Source organism: Nuphar pumila, chromosome 13 (genome assembly GCF_984573655.1).
Source record: "Nuphar pumila chromosome 13, dmNupPumi1.hap1.1, whole genome shotgun sequence".
Taxonomy (NCBI): domain Eukaryota; kingdom Viridiplantae; phylum Streptophyta; class Magnoliopsida; order Nymphaeales; family Nymphaeaceae; genus Nuphar; species Nuphar pumila.
In genome coordinates this window covers 94,300,568-94,314,134 of record NC_143261.1, presented here as the reverse complement: position 1 = coordinate 94,314,134, position 13,567 = coordinate 94,300,568, and the positions used below count along the sequence as shown (strand labels likewise).

At 37.4% G+C, this 13,567-nt stretch overlaps 1 protein-coding gene across 1 annotated transcript; it reads right to left on the bottom strand.

Annotated features, from left to right (window-relative positions):
• Positions 1–6,258: 6,258 nt before the first annotated feature.
• LOC149819266 (protein NPGR2-like) lies at positions 6,259–12,995 on the bottom strand. Its single transcript, XM_089985424.1, has 5 exons — positions 12,771–12,995; positions 10,309–10,561; positions 7,847–9,063; positions 7,129–7,279; positions 6,259–7,033 (listed from the first exon to the last, which is right to left on the bottom strand). Exons 1-5 carry the CDS (start codon positions 12,963–12,965, stop codon positions 6,720–6,722), a joined length of 2,130 nt encoding a protein of 709 aa, XP_089841550.1. The 5' UTR covers positions 12,966–12,995; the 3' UTR covers positions 6,259–6,719.
• Positions 12,996–13,567: the final 572 nt, after the last annotated feature.

Sequence of the window (13,567 nt, the reverse complement as noted above, 5' to 3'; positions counted from 1 at the left end):
AAAGGATAAGGATGTCCATGAACTTTGGGAGAGGACAGGGTCCAGGGGTACATCAGTCTATTCACAACCAATCATCCTAATCATTTGGGACAGGCAGGGGAGTGAAAAGATCAGGTGCAATATGATTGCACAAAATTTGTGCATTAAGCACCAGGTGAAGTGTATTGCAAGCTGGCACTCTGGGACCCCACCTGCTGTGCATGATTTTCGGATCAGGGCCCACACGAATCAAAAGCCACATGACCGGTGCAACGCTGCACTCCAGCCCTTCCCAACCACCAAAAAATGGGCTCAAGTTAACAAAAAAAAGAAAAAAGAAAAGTAACTCACCCTTTCTGAAATTTGGATTGTGGATAGGAGTCGTTAAGACCCGATCCATATTTGGCCTGTAAGCTTCGGTTCTTCCTTATCCAAACTAGGGAGGGTTTGTGAGTCAGTTAGAGAGCCATTTGTTGAGTGCGTATTAGGTCAATTATGGATCCCATCATTTGGCAGATAATGTGTTCCATCCTACATCCGATCTTAGCTGTCAAATCAATGGCTAGTATTAATTCACATTTTCACTTGGATGTGAATTGATCCTAGCCATCAAATCAACGGCTAGAATCAACATAGGATGAAATCCATCCTATGTCAAAGGATGAGATCCTTTTTTGTATTACCTCAGAGGGACCTCTGACCGATCACCTTGATGTTGTTCAGTGGCTAGGATTGATTCACATTTTCACTTGGATGTAGATTGATCCTAGACATCAAATCAACGGCTAGGATCAGCATAGGATGAAATCCATCCTATGTCAAAGGATGAGATCTTTTTTTGTATCAGGTCAGAGGGACCTTTGACCGATCGCTTTGATGTTGTTCATCCATGCCATCCCAAGTACCATTGTTGAACTATGTTTTCAATTGTTCATTTTGCAAACTCCAGATATTGGCTCTGAAAAAAATGGTAACACATAGTCCAAGCATGGTATCTTTGTTAAGGTTTTGTCTCAAAACTGTTATAACCTAGTGTAGCCTACTCATTGTCCTATATTTACTTAAGTTTGTGTTTTATTAAACCTTCTAAAAGTTTAGCCCCCAAGAACTTCGCTTGGCTTTAAATAGGATAGAGTTGCTTTTATAGGTAAGGCACATAGAAGGCATATCAATTGAACTTTGAATTTTGGATTTAAATTTTGATTTTTCTTTAGCTTTGGGAGTTTGGTTTTGGTCTTATCTTGACTTTTGACTATTCTTTTTAGTAAGTAGGATGATTTTATCCCCAAGACCTCGACCAACCCATTTAATAAGTATTGACTGAATTTAGTAGACATTGACCCAATCAACATACCATTGGAGCCTCTGTTGACTCAGTCCAATGTTTCTGCATGACCCTACTTTATTACCTAACGTCTCTTATCCGCACATGGCCTGTCGACTGTGCCTTGGATCTTGGGCATTTTTGGTCTCGATAGAGTCATTATGGACCCTTACCTTTTTTGTCTGTTGACCAATAGCCAATATGGGAAAGGAGAGTTTGGAACTTAGTTTAACCTCCAAGTTATGTTTTACGTTAAGTACCCATCGAGATGAATATATTAGCTTGTCCATTAATTATAATTTTTGTTTAAATTTGACGATTTTATATCATCAAAGAACTTTGTGTTTGAAGGCAAGTGTTTACTTGCTAGTATTTAATCAATTTGGATCTGGCTAATAAAGCTAATGGTATTTGACAATATGTTTTAATTTTTTGATATTGCTAATATAATATGTTAATTTTGAAGGCATGAGTTTTTTTTTTAGATTATTAGCAAATATGACTTCTTAGCATTTTATCTTGTTTATATAACAAATTAAGACTTGATTCAAGTTAAAAATTCATTCATGAAATACGTAAGTTGAGACACCTCTTATCAAGATAATAGATAGATGTTTGTGATGAGTTTAGCCATTTGTCAAATTCTATTTTAGACCAAATAATGATTTTTTATATTTAATCATTAGATCCTAATTAAAGTTAGAAGTATGTCAAAATAAAGCAGTGTTAAAATGATTTGTTGATATTATAATTTGTTTTTCATTGTGAGTGATAGCAATTTATTCAAAATAATATTTTGTGATGTAATAGTATTTTAAAAATGCAAAAACTCATGAGAGTAACTATGATTTTTTTGAAATTTGTCAAATTTAAACATCATTTCATTAAAAGGAGAATCCTATCAAAGTAATAATGAGTTGATAAGTTATGAAAATTCAAGGCGATATATTTTAACTTTGAAGAAAAATAGTTTACTTAAAAATCCACTAGTCTTACATAATGATGAAAATCCAAGTTGAGTTCTTTTATGAGCTAAGTTTTATATGAATGTTTGACTTGATGAAGTTTTTATCACTTTGGCATAATTTTCAAAGGTATTTTTAAAGTTTTATAAAAATTAAAGAAAGGGTTGACTTAAGATTTAAATTAAAATATTGAGAGAAGATATGTTTTATGAAGTCTCATTACATTGAAAAAAATTGAAAAAATGTTTGTTTCTCCAACTTTGTTGCAATTTAGTAAGGTTATGGCATTATTTTATAAAAAAAATATAGTGATATTATAATAATTTATTTGTGGATGACATGTTAATCATGCTAAGTATAAAATGCATGAATAATACCAAATAATTTTTTTTTAAAGAAGTGAGCTTAGTTGATGTTATACCTAATATTAATTTTTTTTAACATTAGTGTGGTCATGCATTTACATAATCGCACTATATTGAGAAAATAAAAATCTTTATGATTGAAATCCTCTTATAATTTTGTTTTAGCTTAGTGTTAAATTGACTATTAACACTAAAAAAATCATATGATTGCTATTGCTTGTCCCAGGTATGCTGGGAATGGTACTGGCTACAACTTGTTAAACAAGTAAATTGAGCCAATGCATTAGTAACTCAATACAAGAGCATTAAGATGCTAGATATCAAGTCCTGAAATACTTCAAAACAACTAAAAAATATGAGAAAAACTCCATTGTATATGATAGACACAATAGCTGAACTAAAATTCTACTTTCAACAAGTCATTGTCCACAAGAGAACATATGTTTATCTTTAGATCTAAAGCAACTGCATGGAGATCCAAGAAAAAAATGATGATAACCCATTTAACAATTGAAGTAGAAATGATAGCACTAGCTTCTACTAGTATAAAAGTTAAATGGCTATCAATCTCATAATAAATACCACAATAAGCTATAAACCTGTGATTGCTAGTCGAGCAAGCTTCGTACAAAAAAAAAAATATGTGAATAGATTCTTCAAGCAATGAGTAATATCAAAGATGTGAAATCTTGTCAAAACTTAACAAATTCATTGACAAAAGTAATTTTTTGAGAAATTGTCTTTAAGATATTGATGAGAATGTGGATAAAACATATAAAGACAATCACCTATGATGAAAACTCAACAACATGATATGGGTCAAACCAAGTCTAGTGGTTCAATTAGAAGAACAAGTCACTGAGTGATTGGATTGAGCACTTAATATTTTTTTCATTCTTGATGTTAAGTATTCAAAACCTATGTAAGAAGGGTGAGTTCAAAGTGAACCCTTAATAAAATTCATAAGCTTTATGACTGAGGTATTTCAAATAAGTTTACACTCTTGATGGACTTACCTATGTGAGTGTGAAAGTATGAGAAACCTTTTATAGAATTTGGGTTTTGTCTTTAGAGCACTCATTAAACGGAGATGCAACACATGACCCTTAATGCGTGACTTCTATATACTCTGTGATAATCTGAAGTGAAAGTGTATGATACCGTGTATTAAAAGTCAATTAGGATTCTCAATTCTCAGCTAATGCTACGTGGTCTCAGACTAACAATGCTTTAATAATATTAACATGGAGGTTCAAACCCAAAAGTCACCTTTATTTATGCATTGAATCTTTGAGAATATCCTCTTCAGTATTTTCATAGTTTTGATCAACATGAAAGATTGTTAAAGTTTTTTATCAAAACTATTAGGTTAGAACCTAGCATAGCCAAATCATTATCCTACATTTATCTATGTTACCATTTGAAAGTTTAGTCCCACATTGAAGATTGTGAAAACTTCACTTAATTTAAATAGCGTAAAGTTATTTTTATGGGCAAGGCTTATTGGGGGCATATCAATTGAACTTTGGACCTTGGATTTAGATTTGAGTTTGGGTTTGAGTTTAGGTTTTGGTTCGGTTTGATCTGGTTCGGCTCGGGTCGATTCAGTTCAGATTGGTCTTGGTCTTTGACCATTCATTTTAGTACTTGGGATGATTTTATCCCCAAGACCTTGACCGACCCATTTAATAACGATTGACCTAACTTATTGACCTTGACCTAGTTAACTTACTGTTGGAGCCTTTGTTGATCCAATTTAACATTTTTGTATGGACCGACTTTATTACCCAATGTCTCTTAGGTGCCCATGTCCTGTTGACTACAACCTGGGTTGTGAACATTTTTTTGCCTTGGTAGGGTCATTCTGAACCATTACCTTACCCTTTTTGTCTGTTAACCATACCTAGCTACTTGTTTAGTCAGACCAGGTTCTTTGTTGCTAGTTGTTGGGGCTGGGTCCTATTTATACCCTAGCCCTCTCCCATTCTTTTTGTCATGCTCTCTCTCTCTCTCTCTCTCTTCTTGAGTTCTATAGTGTCTCTCTAGTGCTTTTCTTAAGTGAGCTTAGGCCTTGATTTTGTCAAGGTTCTGCCTCAATAAAGCCCATCGTCTAGTGTAGTTGAGCTTAGGGGTTGCCTATCCTATTCAGTAGGTTATTAAAATTGATTCGTGTTGAGTTGCTCGATCTCATCCAGTGCAGGCATGAGCTGACCTTCACGAGTAAGCAAAACTCGGTTGTATCTTAGGAGTGAAGTTGCATAAATACCCATTTCACAAAGGACTTGATCTTAAGTGAGGCAACTATCGCTTGAAAGATATCGTATCTAATGTGTGCCTCTATGCACACCCGGTTCAAGTTGAGTTGCCATACCCAAATCAGTAAAGTATTTTTTCTGACAATCTTGGATGTTGTTGATCGACATCCCTTTGACTGATTACTGTCAAAGGTTGCTCTGACCTGATACACACTCCCATTTTCTAAAAACCACCAATTACGTGAACTCTGACCAGGACCTGCAATCTGAATGGATCAGGTCCAAAAGATATAGTGGAAAGTGACCACCTCACATACCTGCCAACAAGATGGGTTTGGTCTAACCCAAACTGTGTGTGGATATGTAAATGGAATCCGATGAACAAAATACGGAATCCAGCACAAGCTAAAGTAACAAATCCGAGTGGCGCCATCGTACCTGAATTCAAACCCGTTTAGTCAAATTTGGTAGCCAAAGCCGGATCTAATTAATAATTGAATGCAAACTGAGTTTTGAATCCAAATCCAAGTCCATCTGGCTAAAGTCTGATTCCAAACATGCCTAAATGTTAGCTATTAAGCTAACCGTATTCAGATTTGGTTTTTACTGATCCCATCCAACTCCGAATCCAAATCCTAATTCGATTAGTTATATAGATTAAACCAGACTCAATAATTCCTAGACCCGACCCATGTAAAAAACATTAACAAACGACAAAAAGGCTTATGTTCAGACTTTAGTCCAGGCCATCCTGGTAGTTTCGAACCCACACAGTGAGCCCAAAGATCGAAACTATATCCTGCTTATTCAAGAAAATGCATAGTTTGACCCATTTGACCTCACTAGCCTCTTCCACGACTCAACGTGATATCCCTGAGCCTTAGAATGCATATCAGAGACTTACACACGTACGTCGCTAGGTTACCCTAGAACCCCTGGATGAGGTTCTACCGGTTCTAAACCGAAAACCCGTCATACTGCTTACTGAACTCAAATCGCTAGGTTACCATAGAACCCCCCACATCTGAATTTGGTTATTTGTTAGACCTTACGATTGGATCCATTTTAACTTATCCAACTTTGTTTTAAACTCTGCTACTGTATGAAGCGTCCTAGTCGATTTGAACAATGGTATTGATATCGTATCATAATATATATACTTACGAGCAAATCGAATTCATTCTCAATTCAGATTCAACTTCAAATGGAAAACTGCATACCATACCCATATCCCACTATTAAATCCGATGTTATTTCCTCTACCAAATCCAACAAAATAGGCTTGGATTTTGTCAGATATCCTACCCAATTCAGATCCATTGACATCCCAAGCTGAGGATGACTTTGGCTCCAAAGCAAAAAACAAGATCTCTCAAGAAAGGACGCAAACCGAGAATCCAACAATCTGCATTGGCATGAACCCATAGAACATGAGTGACATCCTCAAGGAAACCACGAGAGAACACCACAGCCATTTAATGAGAGGATAAAGTAGGCTTAAGATAAAATCAATGCATCAACTATAAGTCATTTATTTACTGTATTATTGAATCTGCGCTACGCTAGACCAGGCTTCTGCAACTCATAATGGACAGCTAGGCAGAAGAAGAGGGTCTGAGGTATCTGCTGTTTCTTCCGTGATGCATATCGAACGAGTTTCGACTCTGGCTTCAAATCTCCTGCTGGAGCAATTCTTGCTGCAATCTCTGCAATTCAAAACTTTGGAAGTTCTCATGCATCAGCTGCAGCTCTTGGAGACGTTCACAGCTACAACACATCCTCTGGATAATTTACAACGTGGAAATGGCGTATATACAACAAGATGAGCCCATTATCTGAAACTCTCAACTGGAGCGGTTTCCTTGAGAAGAATTGCAGCTTGAAAGCAATCAGAAGCTTCCGACAATGATCCCCCCTCGCATTTTTGAAGCAGTCCCAGATTGAACCATGCCAAATGGTTTGTCCTATCCAATCTCAGTGCCTCAGATAAGAAGCTTCGAGCAGTTGCCGATGACCCGCTGCCTTGTTGCCTAAGAATAGATGCTGCTGAAATTAAACTGGGCACATGGTCGGCTTCTATCTCCAGTGCTTTCAGGAAGGCTCTCAGAGCTTCTTCAGGATGACCCTTGGCCTGCTGAAGCAGACCTGCAGAAAAAGAATAAACTTGGAATTGTAACTTTCAGATATGGCTCATATTTTACAGAAAAAGGGATTTATTACTAATGAAATGGACTAATTACCTGTGGCATGCCACCTTGAAGCAGAATGGGGATTGATGGCAGAGGACTTTGAAAGACAAAACTCAGCATCTTGCCACTGTGACATGTCCGTGTATACATGAGCTAAATCATGCCATGTTTCCATTTCTAATAATCGATCATCACCCACACCCTGCAAACATGCGTGCATATAAACTTACTTGAGATGACTAAAAATAAAGAAAATATTCTTGTTTCCTATAACTTGCCAACCAACAACACTAACCCAAGAGGCTCAGGTTTATGAAGCAAACATTTTGGCACCTAGCTGAACGAAATTCAGAAAGTTGTGAATGGTGGTTCAATTTTGTTCATCAATTTATTCATATTTTATAGGATTAGAACATCAGGCACCCAACTTTATGCAGTAAGGATCAGCCAAAAGTTGGGACTGAAATTATGGTTATCTAGTCACCAAATATTAAATTTAAGTCTTTCACGTGTTTGATATTATTTACTAAATTTGCAGGTTGAATATCAAACAATGCATTGTAGGATTCATTTTTCAAGAAGGTAAGAATATCAACAGAGTTCATGCAGATAACCACACCTTAGAAATAGCCTAAATCACAATGTCGGAGTCAAGTTTAGCGCATGAAAAATAGTACAAACTAACACACGTGCATGCATGCAAGATCGCACGTGCACATGCACACGCACACACACAAAAGAAAAAAAAAGTTATCTACAAGATTCATACCTTAAACATCCATTTCCCCATCCCCATGCTTTTCCTCCTAACTTGAAGAACAGCAAGAAGACGAGTATGCGTCTCAATCGCATTCTTGAATTGACCCTGAGCAATCTGGATTTTTGCTTTTGCTCGTAATAATATGCCTTGATCCCACTTACCTGTCTCATCCAATGCAACATTCAAGATAGTTTCAGCTTCAAAAAATCGCTCCTGGGCCGATAATATTCTAGCCAAGAGAAGCCAAACTTTGACAGAAGACCCTGCTTCCATTGTCACTAACTGTTTCGCTTGGTCAAATGCTACATCCAACTTCCGCTGCACAGCATTTTCAAGGCAGAGAGGGAAGACAATTTTTGGATCCTTCCCACCTGCCAATTTGTTCGCTGTTTCTAAAGCCTCAAGTGCCTCACACTGCTTGCTGATCCTATCAACATCAGAAACAGCACATCTAGCCCAAGTTGAAAAGGCAGTGCCCAATAAGCAATTTGCAACACCAGCCAATTGACTACATCCTTCATGCATATTAGTGAGTACTCTCTGTGCAAATTCTACACCTTCTTCAGCATGGTCAGTTTTCTCCCCACATATTCTTGAAGCAACTAATAAAGCATGGACATAATTTGGAGACTCGCTGCTATGCAGCATTCTCTTCAGTAGATTTAAAGCAACCAAATCATTACCTTCACCAAAGTAACACAATGCAAGAGTATAATACCGAGACGATCGCTCTAAGTTCTCAGGAAGCAGTTCCTCAACCTGGTTGGCTAGTGACTTTAAGCCACCCGAGATGGATAATGCAAATGTAAGATGGTGGATGATGGATGGATCCCATACAATTTTCTTAAGAGCAAACCTTCTCAATAGAATAAGAAACAGTAGAATTGCCTCCTCTAGATTGTTCCTGGGTATGAATGAGCCCTCGGCTTGAGAACGGAGGTTAGGGGGCTTTGCATCAGTACCACCATAAAGAAGGAAAATGGCAAACTCTTTCTGTATTCTTGCACAGGTTTCAGGGTCGAGGTTCCAGTGAACAAGGAGGGCACGCCTATATGATATAATTGCTTCATGAAAATAACTTGCTTGCTTCCACATCTCAGGAAGCATTTCAACAGCCTTACTTAAGGTCTCCTGCAATTTACAATCAGCACCAAAGTTTTCAGGCATGCCTTCAGGCAAGGCAGACTCAACAGTGTCCAGAACAACTTTGCATGATTGAGCAGCTTCTGCAAAAGCCAAGGAGAAGGGGAAAAAACAAAAGAAAAATAGAATCAGACTGGTAACTTTCCTTTTACTAACACCCAAGCTGCCAATCCATGAAAGGGAACAATGTATGCATAATAGAAGTCGAGTTATCCATTTTTACAATTGATCAGCGGGATCAATACAACCTAGAAATAGATGGCAAAGTGGCCACAGAAATGATGCTACTTCCTCCTTCCAACTATTTTCTCAGGGCAAGGAGACAAAGGGAGTTATAGGGTAGGGAGAGGGTAGTTTCAATGGAAAAAAAACATTCCAAAAGATCATGTTTGCTTGAAAAGAGGAGAAAAAAAAAGCTGTCATACAATCGACAACAAATTATTGTAATATGAGTAGGATAACCACAGTGACAAGCTGATCCTTTTCCCTTTCCATTTTGCTTGGTTGTGTGTGTGTGTGTGTGTGTGTGTGTGGGGGGGGGGGGTGTTGAGAGAAGGGGAAGATAAACTGATCATTGAAAAAGTGATTCTCTTTTAAAAGTTAGCAACAGAGTTCACATAGTTTTTTCCTATAAGCTTGTGGAGTATTATTAGCTTGTGTTGCCAATTAAACTCTCTGTGAAGACTGTCAGCAGCCAAGCCAAATACATCTACACGTATACATCTCCTTATCGATCAACCTTTTATGTTAATTCACATAGCAAAAAGAGGCCAAAGCAGGAGACATACTATTATGTTATGAGGGTAAGAACAAGAACAAAAGCAAATAAATTGCAAGACCTTAACTATGAACATACCAAGGTTGCTAGACTAGGAAGCGAAAACGGGAAGCGGAAGCGAGAACTGCTGCATTTTAAAATGTATAGGAAGCGGGAAGCGAGGAATAAAAAAAAGAAATATAAGAGTTGAATGGAAATCAAAATGAAACACAAATAAAAACTAAAATAAAAGTGACTAATATTAAATTTCATGATTTTTTAGTGTAAGAATTAATTTTTTTAACAAAATCTAAAAAATGATGACTACCAATTTAGAGAAAACACATGGAAATGAGTGAGAAGAGTGAGAGAAAACACATAAAAAGCATGAAAAGCTGAGTAAGAGAACATAATAAGAAGAATAGATGAAGCCTGTGAAAAGAATAGAAGTGCGGGGGAATTGAGATTCTCATCAAGTTTCGGAAGCAAGGAATATTGTGCTTCCGAAGCAAGTTTCCGGGAAGCGAGCTTCCCACCTATCTAAGAAGCTTTCGGTAACTCTGGAACATACCCTTAAACCTTCCCAGGTCCTGCAGTGCCTTTGCTTTGAGGAAGATGGCTTCCAAAAGCAAGCTAACAGAATGCATGCTCATGAATGGAGCAACATCACTGTGAGGACGACGCTTGCGGCGTTCAAATTTTCTGGCAATTGAGAGTTTGATCTTGGGTGTGACCACAGCAACATCTATCCCCTCAAATACATGAAGTGCAGCATCCACATTCCCTCTTTGATATTCAAGTCGTCCCAACAGTGCTCTGGCCTCCTGCACTAGAGGATAAAAGAAACATCAACTCTTTCAACTAAGTCCTAAACAAATTCCCCTGCACCATCTCCATGCCTGGGTGTTTTTTCAACTACAGAACTTCAACAAGTCAAAGATGAAATATTAAGACTGAACCTCGAAAACAAAGGTTTTACCAAACAAGAAAATATAACAATATCAGAAGATCTCTGCAATAGAAGTGAAAAAACAAGAACAAAACCGTTCCTTGCAACTATGAATTATATCTCCACATTCAGAATAACAAAACCAAACATATAATCTTGGACCAGAAGATACACACAAGCACAAGTGCTCTGAGGTACGGTCACAGTATTGTTATTGTAATTTCTGGTTAAAGTGATTGGACCGAGACCTGAAGCTATTTCTCAGTATTGTGGCAATGGAGAAAGGGATATGTAGGCAAAGGGAAAAGGAAAGGCAATTTAGGTGGACTCACATAACGAATAGCACTAAGCCTATGTCACAGGGACTCAGCAAACTGGGTGCCGCACCCGCGTCAACGCGACGCGGGTGGGGCACCCGGTGCGGTCAACCTGACCCTGGGTGCATTGACCGCACCCAGGGTCATTTATGTCCAACTTTTGGACTTTATATATATATATATATATATATATATATATATATATATATATATATATATATATATATATATATTTTTTTTTTTGCCGCACCCCCGCACCCAAGCTTTTTGAAAGTGCCGCACCCCCGCACCCACACCCATGTGACATAGCACTAAGCTCATAATTTTCGGGTCCATTTAGAGCCTAAGAGTTCAAAAAAACTTGAAAAAGGACAAGAAAAACACTTTTGGGAGATTTTAAAATAAGGAAAAACCAATTCCCTCTTAAATAGATGGTGTTTGGCTTGTCTCCCTTTCTCACCTCGAAGAGAAATGGTTATTCATTTTAAGTGAAAATCTCAACCTACCGACTCTATTGGATACAAAGCAGATCAAAGAGGGATTATGGCTCAATTTCTGGCTTCATATCCCCCATAAATCCATGAAAGTAAAACTAAAATACACATACAAACACACAGACAAACACAAACACACAGGGGGAAACTAAATAATGCATGGGCAGACCAAAACTAGACGTCAATACAATACTATATTTAATTCTCATAATTCTTTGCTGGATAATTCATGTAAAACCACAAACTTATCATTCAAAACTAAATAATCGAGATGTTTGTAATTTTGGAAAAAGAAACAAGTGACCATTAAAATGGACGTGTTTGTTAAAAAATAAACAATAAAAGCCCAAACATCTGCAAATATATATGTATAAAAACTATGAATTAAAAAGAAAGAATGTGTCAAACTATGATTGGAGATTAAAAGTAGAAGTCAACAGAATATTATCAATTAATTATTTTCTTGATGATTCAAAAATTAAATTATTAATATGTTTATAACCTTAGAAAAAATAAAGAAAAGACCATAAATGCATGGTTTTATTCAAAAACAAAGGCGAAGGTCATGAAGAAGTGTTCAGATAAGTTAGTAAACATCGGACGACTATATGGAGAGCTCGAAAGCATTCAAAATTCCATGAATTGAAAAACCGTGAAAAACCAAAGACTGCATGTGGAGTATTAGTATTGGTGCCCATATTGCCAAATGTTGGACAAAAGAAAGCTGGCTGCTAGAGTATCTAAGAAATGCAGTTACATAACAAAACCATTCCATATGGTGATATCGTCTCTATCTATATAGTGCAGATTAATGTATGATATCCAACCAAATGCATGTAGATGGTCAGACCAACATGCACCCACCCACCAAGCCTTTGCCTGAAGTCCTGGTCCTCAATTGAAAAATGGCAAGAGGATAGACTGCTTGGACTCCATTTAGATTGTAAGAAGGAATTACTAAAACACAAGAAAAGACAATCCATTTCCAACAAGAAGAAGTGCAGCCTCCAGTAGATCAAGCATTGCTCTTTTGTGTTTCAACCATTGAAAGAAGCAGGGATGGAGATCATTATTCAAAAGATAACCAACTAGATCAAACTCATTCTGAAAAAACTGGAAAAGGAACCTGTTGCAGCTATTAATTCAGCAACCAAACACACGAAGAGGGAACAAAAATCCCACCAAATCATATATCAAAACGGAAGCAACATATAATTTTGTCCGAGATATCAATCCAAAAGGACAAAGGCCATTAAAGTTGAGATGAACCAACCTCATAGTTCAAGCAAAGGCCTTCACGAAGAGACGATTCAGCCTCTTCAATGTTGCCCCTGTCGGGCTTCGGCGGATCGCCCTCGCCGGTTCTCGACGAAAACCCGCTTACAGAGAAATCCCTTGTCGCAAGGGATTCAGTATACTGACCCATGTCATCTATGTTCAGTTGCTCACCCGAACATAGGCACTGCATTATCTTCTTCAACCTTGTTCCTATCCTACTACCATCTTCTCCCACCCGTTCTCTACCTCTCATTCTCCTTCAGTAAATTCAAAATCCTTAGCACCATCATCTCTAATCCTTACCACAAGAACAATTTGAAAAAAAATTAAGCAAAACCCACCAAAAAAATCCCAACTCCAACAACCAAAAACTTTGTTTATATCAAGAGAAACCCAACAACACTGCATCAAAAATTAAGCTAAAAAGGAAATCCCAAAAACCGTCAAAACCCTCTCAAATTGCTCCAGAAAACCCTAAAAGGGAAACCATTGATTTGAAATCTAACATCATCTTATCCAAGCTAGCATAAAATCCCAAAGGAAAGAAAATTCATGACACAATGGACCACTGAACTAGCAGATCAAACCCCACAAAAACCACGGACAAAATCAACCCCATAGAACTCGAATTCACAGCCAAAATCACACCAAACTCATCCCATCCAAACGCTCTCCTTCACCATCCCACATTAAAGGCCCCAAGAGCAATCCAAAACCTCCCAAACCCTATCAAAATCAAGTTGAAAAGAAACCAACGAAGCAGCAAAACCCTAAAAATCAATAAATAGAGCA